The sequence below is a fragment of the Triplophysa rosa genome, linkage group LG9 (assembly GCF_024868665.1).
Source record: "Triplophysa rosa linkage group LG9, Trosa_1v2, whole genome shotgun sequence".
NCBI lineage: Eukaryota > Metazoa > Chordata > Actinopteri > Cypriniformes > Nemacheilidae > Triplophysa > Triplophysa rosa.
In genome coordinates, this window is record NC_079898.1 from 19,405,790 (window position 1) to 19,418,008 (window position 12,219).

The 12,219-nt window shown below is 37.0% G+C and overlaps 2 protein-coding genes across 3 annotated transcripts; one reads left to right on the top strand and one right to left on the bottom strand.

The window, feature by feature from the left end:
- Positions 1-966: 966 nt before the first annotated feature.
- On the bottom strand, positions 967-8,676 carry vti1b (vesicle transport through interaction with t-SNAREs 1B). The gene is made up of 6 exons (XM_057342038.1): positions 8,577-8,676; positions 8,026-8,084; positions 3,562-3,756; positions 2,253-2,426; positions 1,706-1,767; positions 967-1,599 (listed from the first exon to the last, which is right to left on the bottom strand). The coding sequence occupies exons 1-6, from the start codon at positions 8,671-8,673 to the stop codon at positions 1,506-1,508; spliced, it is 681 nt and encodes a 226-aa protein (XP_057198021.1). The 5' UTR covers positions 8,674-8,676; the 3' UTR covers positions 967-1,505.
- A 693-nt stretch (positions 8,677-9,369) lies between these two features.
- rdh12 (retinol dehydrogenase 12) lies at positions 9,370-12,030 on the top strand. Of its 2 annotated transcripts, none has more exons than XM_057341618.1 (7): positions 9,370-9,536; positions 10,250-10,368; positions 10,585-10,740; positions 10,870-10,974; positions 11,120-11,326; positions 11,400-11,589; positions 11,672-12,030. In XM_057341618.1, exons 1-7 carry the CDS (start codon positions 9,451-9,453, stop codon positions 11,772-11,774), a joined length of 966 nt encoding a protein of 321 aa, XP_057197601.1. In that variant the 5' UTR covers positions 9,370-9,450; the 3' UTR covers positions 11,775-12,030. The 2 variants fall into 2 exon arrangements, with proteins under 2 accessions (XP_057197601.1, XP_057197600.1); XM_057341617.1 differs by having other exon boundaries at positions 11,120-11,329; positions 11,672-12,029.
- The last annotated feature ends 189 nt before the right edge of the window (positions 12,031-12,219 follow it).

Genomic DNA, 12,219 nt, shown 5'->3' on the forward strand with positions numbered 1-12,219 from the left:
AAATGGTCCAGGACAAGTTATGTGTCAATGTTCAATACTCTCTCTGTAAATAAGTGCAGCATCAATAGCAATGCTTGTCTGAATAAAGCCCACAAACATGTATAAAATGTAAACCCTAAATGTACTGTAGGTCACTTTGGATAAAAGTGTCTGCCAAATGCATACATTTACACCAAACACAAAAAATACTGTTAACTATGAGTCAAGCAAAAGTCTTTATATACTGTATATATATATATTTCTTTTTAACTTACTGCTAACACTTTACAATAAGGTGCTATTAGTAAACATTAGTAAATGCATTAGCTAACAATTAACAATTTCGTTATTCAGCATATTAATCCTTATCTATGTTAGTTTATGTAATTACAGTTATTCATGTTAGTTCATGGTGCATTAACTAATGTTAACAGTGACAACATTTGATTTTAATAATGTATTAGTAAATGCTGAAATTAACATGAATTATTATTAATAAATGCTATAGAGATATTGGTCATTGTTAGTTCATGTTAGCTAATGCATTAACTAATTGTTAACAAATAGCACCTTATTATAAAGTGTTACCAATTTATTTATTACAACTTGTTTTAAAAAAACATGTTTTGCTACCCGATGAGTTCATTCACCTGAAATGCACCATTTATCCATACTTAAATATCATATGTACCATCCTGCAACACAGCTGATCACTCCAATGATACTTGTGTTTTGGCCCAACACAAATAAAAATACCACAGAGAGTTGGCCAAAAATCAGAATATCAAGGTTACCCGAGTGTTCCGCTGTAACAGGTGTTCCTACCCCTTCATTCTCAGTGATATTTACACCCTTAACGTCTATACCCTTATCTGATGAGGTCAAACACACCCTTTTCTCGTCCAACCAGAAACAAGTGACGTTGGTGTTTACTACTGTCTTTCACTTGCCCTGGAGTAGCTGCAGCTGACTTATGAAAGGAAAACAAACACAACAACTGACAAAAACAAAACCCGGATGATTTAATACCACATTGAGACTTGTCTCAAAAATGTTTAATCAACCACAAAATTCTAAAGACATTTTTCAATTACATTTAGGTATAAAGTTTAGTTTTATGGTATCATTAGTGATTGAGGTCCTGTAAAAAAAGCATGTAAGTTGAGCATATTGTTTGTTTATTTTTCAGTCTCTTCATCGAGTCCTTTATTCATACCATCCATCCTTTCATCTGCCTATACATCCACTCGTCACAAGTGGTTTTGGCACCTTACTGAAGACACCAAAGAATGAAGCAGGTCGCCACTCTTTATACAGGTCCCGGTTTTTCTGAACATACCACTGACGGCATGTTCACCTTCTTCTTTTGACCCAGAGAGCAGTACTTATGCCAATACAGTTTAGAGCTTAAAATAACCTCCCGTACACATCCATGTGACACACAGAGCCTTGAAAGTTTCCAGCACATTGTCACCAGGCCACCAGGAGGATGATGTCTGTTTTTACAGTCTTTTTCCTCTTACTGTCTACTTACGGAAGAACTTAAGGTAGACCACTGCCCCTAGGATGGCTAACTCCATGATGATAATGACGGCGAGTAGAAGTTTATTTGTCACTAGTCTGTAATGGCAAAACAAGAGAGACTTCACTGTTTAAGTACGTTCTTAGAAATAGATCTGACAAAAACTCTAAACGTAAATTATGTACCAAAATATGCATGTCTCACCTCCGGGACATTGCTCGCAAGATTTTTCTGCTGCGACTGAGATTTTCTCCGGTGTGAATCAACTGAGGGGGGGGGGATGAGTAGAGATGAGAGAGGATTTGCACATATTCTAAGAATTTGGCAACTGCACAATTTATTATTTACTTACATCATTTGCTCATGTTATTAAATTATTTGAATGCTTAAATTGATTTTGAGTTCCCATGAATGCAGTCTGATCCAGTTTTAAGAGACTTCTTGTGTTCAAAAACAGCGGAGCGCAATTAAACATACAGTAATAGAACAGAACACAGGGTCCTGACACCCATTTATGAAGATGCAAGATGCTCAAAATCTAGATATCCCTCTCGTACGCCTGTTTCACACATACTTCGTTTGTGTGAAATACAGTAAGTATAGACTCAATAACATGTACTGTACTATGTTTATGCAACAGACGAACTGCATCTGTGTGCTGTGTGAATGATCTAATCCGTTAATATGGGCACGTAAAAAAATATGCAGCGTATACGCACTGCAAACAAAGTATGTGTTAAACAGTCTTTACTCTGTTTCTGGTGCGGTCCAGCTGTTCTCTCTGTTCTCCAAGCTCCTCAATGATGTCTGTGCCAATTTGGTCTGTCTCTGCTGCAATCCGTTGGCTTCGCTCAATGCTCTTTGTGGCATTATTTAGAGACTCTGTACCCTGGATGAGCAAACCACGCTGGGATTGAAGATGAGTCTGTCCAAACAAACAAAACAGTTCAACAATCAGTAACAGATTTAATATGAGACACTGTTTCCGAGTGTTACTGCATAATCCCTTATAATAACAGCACTTTTGAAAATTATAAAATATTTTGTATACACATAGGATATGTAAAAAATACTGTATTTTATGCTTACAAATCAAAATCAATGACTTTCAAAGACATCCCCTAGTCTTTTAGGAATTTTTATTTCCAGAAACAAGGCCTATGAAAAAGTGTGCAGTCACCGTTCCTCTTTATTGAACAAAACAAATCATACCATAAATCAAACCAAAGATTTGGTTCTTTCCAGTAAAACGGACAGCTTTAGTCACACCACACGGGTTAACCTCTGTAGAAATACTGTATACTGTAGAAAGGTCAGAAACCATTTAGGTTTATTCACATAAGAAAAACTATTCATCTTGACTCGTGGTGGTGATGTGCTATTAAATATGACCTGCCTGTATTTCCACAACAGATCACAGACAGTACAGAAGAACACTGAATGGTAAACATCAGATATCGATTCAGTTTAGAAGGCTTACACTCGAGTGTAAAATTAAAGTGAAGTTGATCTGGTATGTTTTCAAGCGAAGCATCTGACATTCAGGGGAAACAGAAAGATTCTCGGACCTCATTTGCAATCAGGCTGAACCGTAGCTTTAGGTTGAACCCGTAACAATTGTGGAATGCAGGGTTAAGGCCATTCAAACGTAAAACACACAGAGGTGATCGAGATCTCTAGTGTTGTGTAAAAACAACTATTTACATTACACGCACTTCCTGTAGGATTCTTTGTCATTGGCTGTGGTGCAGAGGGGAGTTTTAGCCAGTTCTAGCTTGATCTAGCCTGAGTAAAGGGTTACGTCAGGCAAGATACATGAACCTGACAGACTGTAAAGGTATTTAAGGCGGAGTGTAAGCAAGATACACACATATAACAAAGTGACACAATTTTCTATAAATTTTTGCCATTTTGGAGCTTGATGGTTACAATCTACTCAAAAGCAGCATGGACATTCAAGATTTATCTTTTAAATGTTTTATCTTTTATCAAGTTTTATCTTTGAAATGGTTTGGAATGATACAAAGGTAAAAGGATAAACATTGTAACACTGCACTTACGCTTTGATCATTCTCTGCAGCATAAATCCCTTGTCTCCCATCTCCAAAATGACCAGAGAACCCTGATGATCCAGTTAAGCTGCGTATATCTCTCTGCAGTTTGGCTAAATCTCTGCGGTACAGTCGGATCTTTGTGGACATGGGGTTCCGGAAGGATGATGGCGCGCCAAACAGTTCTTGCTCCATGCCCTGAAGCTGAGAGAGAGATATCATACGTTCACAAATGGACTTAGAAGAGGTCAAACCAATTGCATTTTGTTTTGCCTTTTTGACAAAACAGGCAATTACATATAATAACCAAATAATAACTGTACAAACACAAATGATCCTGTTTTAAAGTCTGATTTGTTGAGTGTATCATCAAAAGTAGGTCAACTGTTGGATAATTTGTATAATTCTAAATAATATTCATATAAAATGCAAAACTTTATTATGTAATGTCAAATAGGTTCCTCAGGCCAGTGATTAAATTAATTTCACTTCCCACGGTAAAATGTTTTACTTTGATCATTCTTCTTTTACTTACATATAACTCAATTATGCTCCTTCCTCCAAAGGAATGACATCAATGAAGAATTCCAGTCTGGATTTAGAGCATGTCACAGTACAGAGACTGCTTTGATCAGAGTTACAAATGATCTGCTATTGGCATCTGACCAAGGTTGTATCTCATTATTGGTGCTGCTAGACCTTAGTGCTGCATTCGATACCATTGACCACAGCACACTCCTACATAGACTCGAAAATTACGTCGGCATTAAAGGAATAGCTTTGAAATGGTGAAATTTCCTCGAAGCCTCATGAAACACAGCAGTTCCATCGAATAATGGAATGCATAGTCGATATAAAAAACTGGATGAGTAACAACTTTTTATTACTGAACTCGGACAAAACAGAAGTGTTACTTATTGGACCGAAAACTGCTATAAGTAACAACCAAGAATACTGCTTAACTATTGACGGATGTTCCATAAAACCCTCGTCGTCAGCAAAGAATCTTGGCATTCTATTCGATAGTAATCTGTCATTTGAGAGCCACGTCGCCAACACCTGTAAAATTGTGTTTTTCCATCTTAAGAATATATCTAAACTACGTCTAAGTTAATTGATACATTCATGACATCAAGACTAGATTACTGTAATGCACTGTTAGGTGGTTGCCCTGCAGGCTTATTACAAAAACTTCAACTGGTCCAAAACGCAGCAGCTCGAGTTCTTACATGTACAAAAAAGTATGAACATATTAGCCCGGTTCTGTCAACCTTGCACTGGTTACCTATAAAGCATCGCGTTAACTTTAAAATTTTGCTTATTACCTATAAAGCCTTACACGGTTTAGCTCCTCAGTACTTGAATGAACTCCTTTTGTATTACAGTCCTTCACGTGCATTACGCTCTCAGGCGTCCTGTCAGTTGGTAATACCTAGAATTTCAAAATCAAGTGCAGGTGGTAGATCCTTCTCCTATCTAGCGCCTAAACTTTGGAATAGTCTTCCCTGCACTGTCCGGGAGGCAGACACACTCTGTCAGTTTAAATCTAGACTAAGACGCATCTTTTTAATCTTGCACACACTAGACTTCCATAATATAAATCTTCTGAGGGTTTAGGCTGCACTAGTTAGATCAACCGGAACCAAAAACACAACTGATGTACTTGTTGCATCAAAGAGTGCAGAACAGTACTCTACTCTCAGCCAGTCTTGTCTCATTGTTCCAAAGTTACCACAGCGAGCAGGATGCAGTTCATGGCCTGACCTGATGGTAGAGCAGAGAATGGGAAGTGGCGACCTGACAAGAGCTGAGATGATAGAGCTGGATAAAGAAGGACGCGGTCACCTGACCCGTCCTCACCACAAAATTTCAAATGCTATTAGATTATTAATGATAATCTTAAACTATAATTTACCTTATTAGTAAATTTATTTATTTTACTCTCTGGAGCTTGTGCAGAGGCAGCAGCTTTTGGAACTGGAATCCCCTGGTGAGTTTTTTTTTCTCGATTAGAGTTTTGGGTTCCTCGCCACCATTTGCATACTGTTTTGCATCTGCCTGGCCGGGGGGGCTGCTTTAGAATTTTAAAGTTTTACTTAATTAATATTGCATATAGGAACTTATAGTCTGTTATATTTGACCTGTGCTTCTCTCTCCTTTATCTTAAATGTGTGCTCTCACTGTGCGTGTGTGTGTGCTTGCGTGTCTTTGTGTGTGCGCGTACTTCTCTGTGTACGTGTGTGTGCGCATCTGTGTGTGTGTGTCTGTGTGTTAGTACGTGTGCATATTGTGTGTGTGGAGTGTTTTGTATGTGGGTATGTCTGTCTTGTTTGTTTTCACCTTTTTCTTGTTTTTGCAGGTACAACTTTAATTGGTTTGCTTATAGTCAATATGTCTTATGTACAGCTGCTTTGTAACAATGAAAATTGTAAAAAGCGCTATATAAATAAAGTTGAGTATTGTTACTTCCAATAATAAAGAAAAAAACAATATTATTTAACAAGCAATCCACTATTTGGTAGATCAAAATATGTTAAAATTTGCTTATTTTTAATTATATGTTATTTTTATATATATAATATATATTTATTACATTTACATAAAATTCAAATTAAAGGGGGTGAAAATGACTTTTGAGCCATCTTGGATGCATTACACGCCAATGGTGACTGTTTTAAAATGAGAAACAGCACTGTTTGTGTATGCAAAGTCACCCACATTTGGTTTTCAACCATTGAAAATTGGTACAATTTTACAATCTGCATGCCCACGGACCCACATTGGACCCACATCCTTATTTGGGCTACTAAATGAAGATACCAAAAGACCAGTTTATTAGTAACCAGAATCTAAAAAGTATGTTAAGATATGTTTAATACCTCCTAAATTACAGGCACACAAACCTTGGAAACTTCAGTGCATTTAATTCAAACATTTTATCAGTCTGTGTTTTCCCAAGTCAAGACCTTGGTATTGCCAATGCCATGCTATACTAGCTGAGCTACAGGAACTTAAAAACTGTACTCCAACATCTTGACCTGCCATTGAGGAGATAATAACCTTTCATTGGTGTCAGGTTTAAGTTTAAAGTCAAATCACAGATTTGAATAACATCAGGATTTGGTGATCAGAAAAACATTAGCAAATCCATAATCCAGCCAGTCTAGATTTTTCAACATGTCTTGAGACAATCCTTAGTGAAATCCACATTCAATACACTTGAAAATAATTTTGGTTTGTTGTCTGACCTACTCTGAGAGAATTTAATTGGTTGTCTACTGCCACCTGGTGTCCCAAACAAATACTTAAACAATTCGCAAGATTTTTTTTCAGGACATTTTAGTAACTATATACCTGATATTTAAATTTGAGAATGAGCAAGCATAGCCATGCTACCAATCACAATATACTACATCTTGTATAGTACATAATGATTTTGCTTTCTTACACCAGTACTTTGTCAACTCCAAAAAGTTACTACAATTTTAATATCATTATTTACATTACTTTTAGTAAAAAATAAGTGTCACATATTTATACTATTGCAAAAATTGACATGATTATTTATGATTTTATTGATGTGACTTTTCCCAGTCTGAAAATGATCATGTTTAAAGGGGTCATATGACGAATTTTATTGTTTGTTTTAGATGTAATGCAATGTGTATACATGATTTAAGGTTCAAAAATGCTGTATTTTACACATACTGTGCATGTTTGTATCTAATCTTTGCCCCGCCTCTCTGAAATGTGTGGATTTTTAACAAATCTCATTGCTCTGAAAAGCGAGGTGTGCTATGATTGGCCAGTTAAACCAGTGCGTAGAGATTGGTCGAATACTGCAAGCATGTGACGGAAATGTAACGCCTCTTACCATATATGGAATATCAGGTTCCAAAGCAATTGTACTGACAGTACTGACTTGCGTATACATTTGGGCGGACTAAGTCAACTCGTACCACGAACTGACGTGGATTTGTGAGGGTGTGGATACACGAGGTGCTTCAGGCAGGTCTGGATGAGCATTCGCTTTTAGATAGAATGCATCTTTTGTTCCGACACTTTCATTTTTGCAATTTTACGTGTCTAATACATGCAAGGGCAACTTATAACACACCAAAGACACAGAAAAACATGTGTTCGCGCCATATGACCCCTTTAAATTCCCTGATATTTAGAGTATACGGTACATTACCATAGGAACCCAATACATGACCACACATCTGTTTGCCTACTGATAAAAATAACTTTCTAAACCTTAAGTAAATGAGAAATACATTGAGGAACACTGTGTTCCTGTAGTTCAATTTGTAATGCATTGCATAAAATACTGCAAAGATCATGGGTTCGTAGACATGCATTCTGATAAAGATGTACTCTTTAAATGCACTGTACCTCACTTTGGATTAAAGCATGCCTAATGCATTAATGTAGACATTTCGAAAACAGACTATAGAGTTCAAATTAACTTACCAGTTCTTCAGCCTCACCAACACGCTCATCAAAGACTCTGACCATCCTCTTCCTTTCCTCTGGAAAACCACAGAATTTATTTGAGACATAAATCTGGTACAAAAACTGGCCTCAGTTAAACACCTTTCAGCTTAATTCGTTAATATTTATAGGACAATATGTATCAGGATTCAGGGTGTAACTATAATTACACAAATTCTGGTACTCCCTACAAATACATGCACGTTACTGGCAATATATTATCATGAGACCACAGGAGAGATTTGTATGTGTGTATGATGTTGGTGATGCTGATAATAGCGTTATAACAAAAAACTTTTAGATTTTTAAGATTATGAATTGAATTAGTATTATTTAAGAATATAAACATTACAGCCTTCCTCTATGTGTTTAGGAAATAACAAAGCCCTCAAATAAATCATAAACAGATTTTCAGTCTTGCTCTGTTCGTACAGCTGTAAGGTTATTTGCAAAAACGTCTAAATGCTCTGGGGAAACTGCACGGTAAACAATACAAATATATGAAACATTAAATACTGTGGTTTATTCACCTCCTTGACACTTCTGAACCCGTTCGGGAATCAACTTCACTTCGTCATATAGAGATATATACATGTCTTGCAGCTTTTCAAACTCCGACGAAGACATTTTTATACGAGTTCAAAGCAAACAAGTATTACTTTAAAAAATAACTGAAACGCTAATAAAAGACAAGGTAAACTGTTCTACGTTGCTGTATATGACAAAAAAATATATAATCAGTTTCTTTAGGCAATAACAAGATCCACTGGATATCAAAACCGATGCTTCCGTGTGGCCTTGTGATTATAGGTACCTTTGTTTTTTGCCTGACCAAAAAAGAGGTGCGAAAGATCTAAAGCAGTTTTTTTTATAAATATAGCATCTAAAAAGCATAATAATATGAAATATTTTATATTAATTATATTTAAGGCCGTGGTTTTCTAAAAAAATAATAAAATGGTGAAAACCTTTTAGCAAGCCAAACAGACAACTTGCGTGAAGAATGCATTATGGGATTTGTATTGAACATATACCAGAAACCCAAAATAAACGGGTTTCCCAAATATGATCAACTAATCTAAACTTTATGTGATTGAAGGCAAAACGCACACATTTTTAATTTATTATCCATACTGCTTAATACTATGTTAATTTGGATGTACTCAAGACTGTGGCATACATTGAACATGCTATAAGTGTTCTAAACATTTATAACCGGGAATTCACAATAAAAATAATTTCTAAGATCCCGCTGGGTTCATACTAATAATGGTTCAGATTGTCCCTGAAGAACTACAATCCCATAATTCCATTGGAGCCCAGTTGATAGTGTGGGAGGCTAAACACATTTCACACAGAGACGCACGGGTTTATACAAGGCACGGGTTTATACAAGGCACGGCAATGGTGGTGGTTATGATGCTCGCTTATATTGCGGCTGGTTTAGGGCTATCCGTGCTGATCTTAAGGCTGTTGTCTGCTCGTATCAGGTAAGTAATTAAAGGGAATTGTTTTAAAGACTGTCAATTTCAGGGCTGTGCATGCATACATACATTCGTTTGGTGAAACACAAATTATAATACAGAAGCGCGCTATGCAGAAGGGACTGAAACATAATGTGAGAGACAGAAATATCGATGAACGTAGCGTTGCAGCCACTAAAGCGCACAGCCCAATGAGACGTGTATTAAAATCATGTTAATTTAGCAAAATTGTTGACCTTGCTGAACTCAGCCCTTTAATATTTCACCTAAAACATCCAAATCAATATTATTTCTCGAGTTTTCAATGCTCTCGCATCATGATCATGTTGATGAAGGTTGTCCCGCGACGGACGCGCCTCCACTTGACATGATCTGCTCTGTGGACTGACCAATGAAATGTCGGTGTAGGCGGGGTTGCCCCGCCTCACCGCGTAGTAGAGCTGCGTCATTGGCTCCAGTAGATTGATGTGTGTTTTTCTTTTTTGCGTGGGTCGGATCTCTTGACAGCTTTAGGTGTTGGATGAATGCATAATCATTTGTTAAAACTGTCATTTTTATGATCAAAAGCTACATCCTAAAGTCATTTAGAAAGCGTCATATAAAATTCTGATTTGGCACAGAATACAGATTTTTTAGTACATTGTTAATTCACTTTTCTATTCAGCTTTTCCAGCTATTCACTATTTCCATTCAATTTTCTCATTTCCATGTTTGTGTAGAAAATATGCAGCAGGAGCAGTTTGTCGATCCACAGTACGGTTAGACGGAAAGGTTGTGTTGATCACAGGTGCAAACACGGGAATTGGGAAGGAAACAGCTGTTGATTTGGCTTCCCGTGGTATGTCCAACTCTAAAACACTCTTTCTAAATACCTTTTATCTAAAGGAATGCCTACTTTCATTATATACTATAAAAGGGTTTACTTATGGGGGATTTTCAATACAAAATGACATTTCTGTCTTTTCTACTAAAGTGCTAATAAACCTTTCTTAACACAGCGAACCTCTGAATTTGTGTTGGGCAGCTGATGTTACAGTTAACGTGTGTTCAACAGGTGCACGTGTGATCCTGGCATGCCGTGATGTAGAGAAAGGTGAAGAGGCGGCGATAGAGATCCGTACACGAGTGGGTGGTGCTCAGGTGGAGGTGAGAGAGCTGGACTTGGCCGACACCTGCTCCATCCGAGCCTTTGCTCAGAGATTTCTACGTGGTACTTCCTTATAAGTGATTATACTCACAATGAAAGATAAAAAATGATTTACTAGGACATGTTGTAAACAAGTTCCTCAAATCAAGACCAAATATTTGGTATTTAAGTGAAAAGGTTTTTTTTATTCAGATGTTGATCACCTGCATATCCTCATCAATAATGCCGGTGTCATGATGTGTCCTTATATGAAAACTGTTGATGGCTTTGAGATGCAGATTGGGGTTAACCATCTGGGTGAGTCTGAGCCATTGTTCTGTTTGTGTGATTTCGTCCAATTTGCCAACCTCAGAAAGCATTTGTTATTGGTTAGTGAATGATCAATTAATTTTATGTCTGTTCCGTTAAAAAACACCTTTGAACCTCCTCTCCTTTCTTTCAGGTCACTTCCTGTTAACAAATCTTCTCATTGGTCTAATAAAGCGCAGTGCACCAGCTCGAATTGTGGTCGTTTCCTCACTGGCTCACAATTTTGGCTGGATTCGATTTCATGACCTGCACAGTCAGGGCAGCTACAACAGCGGCCTTGCGTACTGCCAGAGCAAGTTGGCTAATGTGCTTTTCACACGTGAACTTGCACGCAGGCTCCGTGGTGAGGAACCTTACAGAAAAATAACATTCTGAAATAATGAGCTTAATTTTTTTTTAATTCTCTTTTTTAGGGTCAAATGTGACTGTGAATTCTGTGCATCCGGGGACAGTGCAGTCAAAACTGGTGCGACATTCTACCTTCATGTCGCTGCTGTTTGCTCTCTTTCCCATGTTCTTGAAGACACCAAAGGAAGGAGCTCAGACGTCCATCTATTGCGCCGCCGTAGAGGAACTCCAGTCTATCTCAGGCCAACATTTCAGGTACTGCATACATCATATAGTTCTAGATTTTTTTTACTGGTAATGGCATATTTTAAACCCCCTTCCTCTTTCTGTTATTCAGTGATTGTGCTCCTGCATTTGTGGCCCCTCAGGGAAGAAGTGAAGAGACGGCACGTAAACTATGGGATGTAAGCTGTGAATTATTAGGCATTGAGTGGGACTGAGTCTTTCTTTTGACTTGTTTTTCTTTCAATACAAGTCATTCCACCTCTTTCAGAGATATGTTCAGTATTCAGGTGACTAATCTTTTTGGTTTTGTTTAAAACACTTGTGTACCATTTCTCCAGTATATGATTTCAACAACATTTTTTTTCCATTATGCTTTTGTGACAAGTATGAATTGTTCTGTAATTCAGACATAGTACAGATGTTACCTTTTTAAACTGTTTTTTTTATTATTTAAAGCACTTCTTTAATTCTGTATTCTTGCACAAAGCTACATAATAAGTATTTTATACTGTGACATGCTTTTAAATACTGTGGTACATTCATGCCATAAAAAAATATTTAAATATATACACTGGAAAAAAGCATTTTACTTTTCCTTTATTTGCGTGAAATACAAATATACATCTAAGAGTTTGTTTGTGCGTAATAATAACACATAGT

What these genes read in the sequence shown, in the direction of transcription:
- rdh12 (XM_057341617.1), top strand. Translation starts at nt 9,451, where the DNA reads ATGGTGGTGGTTATGATGCTCGCTTATATTGCGGCTGGTTTAGGGCTA. An exon ending in TGCTCAGAGATTTCTACGTG is followed by an intron (nt 10,741 to 10,869) that starts GTACTTCCTTAT and finishes TTTTTTATTCAG; the next exon opens with ATGTTGATCACCTGCATATC. An exon ending in ATCTCAGGCCAACATTTCAG is followed by an intron (nt 11,590 to 11,671) that starts GTACTGCATACA and finishes TCTGTTATTCAG; the next exon opens with TGATTGTGCTCCTGCATTTG.
- vti1b (XM_057342038.1), bottom strand. Translation starts at nt 8,673, where the DNA reads ATGTCTTCGTCGGAGTTTGAAAAGCTGCAAGACATGTATATATCTCTA. An exon ending in TTGGTGAGGCTGAAGAACTG is followed by an intron (nt 3,757 to 8,025) that starts GTAAGTTAATTT and finishes TCTCTCTCTCAG; the next exon opens with CTTCAGGGCATGGAGCAAGA. An exon ending in CTGCAGAGAATGATCAAAGC is followed by an intron (nt 2,427 to 3,561) that starts GTAAGTGCAGTG and finishes TTGTTTGGACAG; the next exon opens with ACTCATCTTCAATCCCAGCG.